The sequence below is a fragment of the Chenopodium quinoa genome, unplaced genomic scaffold, assembly GCF_001683475.1.
Source record: "Chenopodium quinoa cultivar QQ74 unplaced genomic scaffold, ASM168347v1, whole genome shotgun sequence".
NCBI classification, from domain to species: domain Eukaryota; kingdom Viridiplantae; phylum Streptophyta; class Magnoliopsida; order Caryophyllales; family Amaranthaceae; genus Chenopodium; species Chenopodium quinoa.
Genome location: NW_018742345.1, coordinates 7,544,341 through 7,549,137, shown reverse-complemented (window position 1 = coordinate 7,549,137; position 4,797 = coordinate 7,544,341). Strand labels below are relative to the sequence as shown.

The window sequence follows — 4,797 nt, the reverse complement described above, 5'->3', positions numbered from 1 at the left end:
TTTCTTAAAATAAGTTTTCAAAAACAAAGTGTTGATGTTTAAAGGTTTTGATGATGAGGAACTTAAGTTACAGCAAACTCATCTCATAAAGACTTTTCAAGTGTTTGTGCAGCCTAGGTGAAATTGATCTTGGAGATGGAAGAAGTAACTAAAGCTGAGAAGACTTGAAGGAGTTCTTTATCAAGAAAGTTATTCAATATAAAAGAAGAGTTCCCTAACAGGAACTGAGTTCCCTCACAGGAACGTTCCTTCACAGGAACTTTAAGATTGCTGACTAAGATCTTTGGAGGAACTTAGTAAGCGTGGAGCCCAAGTAAACCTACCAGAACAAGAGTACAACGCAACAATGTTTTAGTTAAGATTTTATCTTCTAGATTCATTGTTAAATATGTTAAGTAGGATATGCATGAAACTTATTAGAAGCGTGACAGTTAGCTTGGCAAATAAATTAAAATCGGAAAAGATAAAAGATAGAAATAGGAAAAAGATTTTCTTTAAATATTTATTTTCTTAAAATCAGTTTGTTAAAAAGATAATATGCTTTTTAATTCAATATTTCTATCTTATTTTCTGAAAAGATTTTCTTCAAAGGATTTAATTAAAAAAACCGTGTTTTAAGATAAGTTTAGTTTTACTTATTTATCTTTATGTAAACCTACTATTTATACAGGTAATACTCGTATAAATAGTAGAGAATAATATGTGCCTAGGTTTTTGTGAGTTTTATGCGTGAAGAATTTACAGAGCTATAGTTGCGTAAGTTTGCCAAGCTTATCATACTGTCATATTAGTTTCGGGTTTAATGCATAGCTTGCCTATCATATACTAGGTGTTAATTCTTGTATTTGGTTTCGGGTTTATTAGGGTGAGAGTATTTTTATCATTGCATACAGAGAGAGCTTCTGGTGAGAAGGGGGAAGATCTGTACTTAGGGAGTACGAGTGAGTTTGAGTGTGGGACTCAAACTGGGTAAAACAAGGGTTGTTCTGTAGTAAGTTCGAGTGGAAACTTGTGAGTAGAGACTGATTTATAATAGGTTGTAACTTGGTGTTTACCCTATTATAGTGGAAGTATTTGTATTTGAAATCCCTAAGGTAGGGTCGAGGTTTTACTTCTAGTTGGGCACTAGAAGGTTTCCTCGTAAAATCTGTGTGCATCGCATGTTCCTATTTTGTTCTGTTTTATATTTGCAAAATTATTATTTAGGAACTCAACTACAATTCACCCCACCTCTTGTAGTGTTCATCTCAATTAACAATTGGTATCAGAGCACGGTTCTCACGTGCAAGCAGATAATTTTGCTGAGTAAGTTCCTGGAGAGATGAATTACAAGGAGAAACTTGAAGAAGGGTACTCCACCCAACGTCCACCTATGTTCAACGGTAAGTTTTATGCCTACTGGAAGAACCGGATGGAGATATTCATCAAGGCCGAAAATTACCAGGTTTGGCGTGTAATTGAAACTGGTGATTTTGTAATAACTCAAACCAATGACAAGCATGAGGTAGTTTCTAAATCTTTTTCTGATTATGATAAAGAAGATTATCAGAAACTTGAAATGAATGCTTTAGCTATAAAGTATCTGCATTGTGGACTTGGACCCCATGAACATAATCGTATCATGGGATGCAAGTCTGCCAAACAGATTTGGGATTTGTTATAGGTAACTCATGAAGGTACTAACTGATTAGGGGATTTTGCTCCCACCAATCAGAATGCGCCACGTGGGCCAATCAGGTCCTGCCAAGTGTCCCCCAGTTGGAACTGTCAGGGCTTGCCACGTGGCACACGCTTATTCGTCCACCTTGGACCTATTATGTCATGACACGTGGCATACTCCATGCCTAATGGAGAAACCGGCCACCCAGGCCCAACTTCCGAGGGAAGCCCAATCAGCCCTAGGTTAACTTAAACCTAGGATTGACACGTTTCCCAAGGTTATAAATACCTCCCTTAATCCTCACTAAGAGGGGGAACACGCAAAAAACGCAGATTACACACATTAAACACTCTCACCTAGAGAGACCCAATCACTTTAATTTCCGCATTAATTACTCCTTAATCAAGTACTAACTTGACCGTTGGAGGCGGAGCTCCCACCACCAGGAGTCTCCGTTGTTTTGCAGGTACAGGCGTCCGGTTCCAGTCTCGGAATTGTAACTCTCCCGCAGGACATCAGAAAACCCCGAAACACTAACGAGGTAAAACGTTCTAAAATAGATTTATTAATGTCTAGGTATGAAAGGTTTGAAATGCAATCCAAAGAAACCATAGAAGAGATGTTTACTAGATTCAATGATATTATTAATGAACTCAACTCCCTTGGTAGGAAAATTCCTATTGATGAACAGGCAAGGAAGATCTTAAGAAGCCTACCACAAGATGAACACTGGAGATCCAAGGTTACTGCCATGCAGGAAGCTAAGGACTTCACTAAGTTCAATATGGAACAACTAGTTGGATCATTGATGACTCATGAACTTCATCTGAGTTCCAACATTGAAAGTTCCAGAAATAAAGGTTTGGCACTCAAGGCTGAAGACTCAGAAGGATCAGAAGTTGATGAGGAAGAGATGGCTATGCTAGTAAGGAAATTTAAGAAGATGATGAACAATAGGAAGTTTGACAGGAACAAGAAGTATACAAGTTTCAGAAACACAACGTGTTTCAAGTGTGGATCAAAGGATCATTTTATCAAAGATTGCCCTGTTCAGGATGGAGAGAAAGGCAAGACTAAAGGCAAGGAGCAATCCAAAGAGTCAAGAGTCTACAAGCCTTATTTCACCAAGGACAACGTTAAGAAAGCCATGCTTGCTGCTTGGGGTGATACAGATTCAGAAGAAGAAGAGGAGGATCAACCATCAGAAGAAACTGCTCATTTATGTCTAATGGCAAAAACTGATGAAGCTGCCAAGCTAAAGGAGCTTGAGTCTGAGGTATGGTTCTCTTACAATCAATTAATACATCTGTCTAAAGAGAATCTAATAGATACTGTTTTGGAAATTCAAGAAGATCTAAAAGAATTGCATAGATCCAAACATCTAAGTGATAAAGCTTTGATAACTTACAAAGATTTCTCTCACTGGATGCCTACTATGGTGGAACTGTGACCTTTGGTGATAATATGAAAGGTGACATAATTGCTATTGGCAAGATAGGAAGGTCACGGTCCCATGCTATTGATAATGTACTTTTGGTCGAGGGCCTCAAGCACAATTTGTTAAGTATTTCTCAGTTTTGTGACAAAGGTAACTCTGTTAGCTTTACTTCAAATAAGTGCAGAATCATCCACAATGACATTGGGAACATTATTTTAGAAGGAACTCGAAAGGAGAACACATATGTTGTGGATCTTAACGAGGTTCCTAACAGTAGTTTAACATGTCTTAGTGTTATTGAGGATGATCCTCTTTTATGGCACAAAAGATTTGGTCATGCAAGCTTTTCTTTACTTGATAAACTAAGATCTAAGAACTTAGTGGAAGGACTTCCTTGCATTAAGTTCCTGTATGATAAAGTGTGTGAAGCTTGTGCTAAAGGTAAACAGACCAGAATTTCTTTCAAGTCCAAAAAGGTGGTAAGTACCAAAAGACCTTTGGAACTCATTCATATGGATCTTTGTGGTCCAATGAGAATCCAAAGCAGAAGCGGTAAGAAATATGTAATGGTTATTGTTGATGATTTTTCAAGGTTCACTTGAGTTTTCTTTCTTGTAAGCAAGGATGAAACGTTTGATGATTTTGTGGCTTTTGTTAAGAAAGAACAGAGAAGAACAGGTAATCAGTTGATACATCTTAGATCTGACCATGGAACATAATTAGAAAATTCAAAATTTGATGAATTTTGTGCTGAGTATGGTATGGATCACAATTTCTCTGCCCCAAGAACACCACAACAAAATGGAGTAGTGGAACGCAAGAATAGGAGTCTTGAAGACATGGCAAGGACAATGCTGATATCAAGCAGGCTGCCTAGGAATTTCTGGGCTGAGGCAGTAAACACAGCATGTTATATACTCAACAGAGTATCTGTTAGGGCCATCACCAACAAAACTCCTTATGAACTTATGAAAGGGAGAAAACCTAATATCTCTTACTTTAGATCTTTTGGTTGCAAATGTTTTGTTCACAATAATGGTAAAAGGAACTTGGGAAAGTTTGATGAACGTAGTGACGAGGCAGTTTTCCTAGGATATGCCTCAAATAGTAAAGCTTATAGAGTTTATAATAAAAGAACAATGTGTGTTGAGGAGTCTGTACATATTATATTTGATGGGACTGAAAATTTAGTTGATGTACAGGATTGTGATGATGATTTCGAAATTGGACTTGTGCGTAAGCAAAATCCAGATGAGGAACTAGCATCATTGCAGAAGCAGCATGATGAAGTTGCAAAAGTAACGAATAATGAAACAAATACTGAACCAGAGTTGGAGAATGCACCAGGAACTCCACTTCAAGAACAGACTGAAAATCTTAATGAAGGCTAAAATGTGGAAACTCCTGAAGAAGTTCTACCTGAGTTCCTGACAAGTTCCTATAGAAGAACCAGTCAACAATAATGAAGAGAGGATGTACCCAATATAAGATTTCACTCCAAGGCCCTGGAAATATCAGAAATCTCATCCAGTTGACACAATCATGAGTGACATCACAAAAGGAACTCAAACCAGATCCCAGCTTAGGAACTTCTGTGCATTCAATGCATTCCTTTCTTCCATGGAACCTAAAAATTATGTTGAGGCTTTAACTAACGCAAACTGGATTAATGCTATGCAAGCTGAACTAAATGAATTCG

General features: G+C 37.6%; 1 protein-coding gene across 1 annotated transcript; it reads left to right on the top strand.

The window, feature by feature from the left end:
* The first annotated feature begins 2,228 nt into the window (after positions 1-2,228).
* LOC110695259 lies at positions 2,229-4,489 on the top strand. Its single transcript, XM_021872511.1, has 3 exons — positions 2,229-3,045; positions 3,132-3,577; positions 4,301-4,489. The coding sequence occupies exons 1-3, from the start codon at positions 2,229-2,231 to the stop codon at positions 4,487-4,489; spliced, it is 1,452 nt and encodes a 483-aa protein (XP_021728203.1).
* Positions 4,490-4,797: the final 308 nt, after the last annotated feature.

Bases quoted from the DNA above. Each gene is read 5' to 3' on its own strand.
- LOC110695259 (XM_021872511.1), top strand. From the start codon at position 2,229: ATGTCTAGGTATGAAAGGTTTGAAATGCAATCCAAAGAAACCATAGAA. The intron at 3,046-3,131 runs GTGATAAAGCTT...ATAATATGAAAG, and splicing joins GCATAGATCCAAACATCTAA to GTGACATAATTGCTATTGGC. The intron at 3,578-4,300 runs GTAAGTACCAAA...GTTGATGTACAG, and splicing joins CTTTCAAGTCCAAAAAGGTG to GATTGTGATGATGATTTCGA.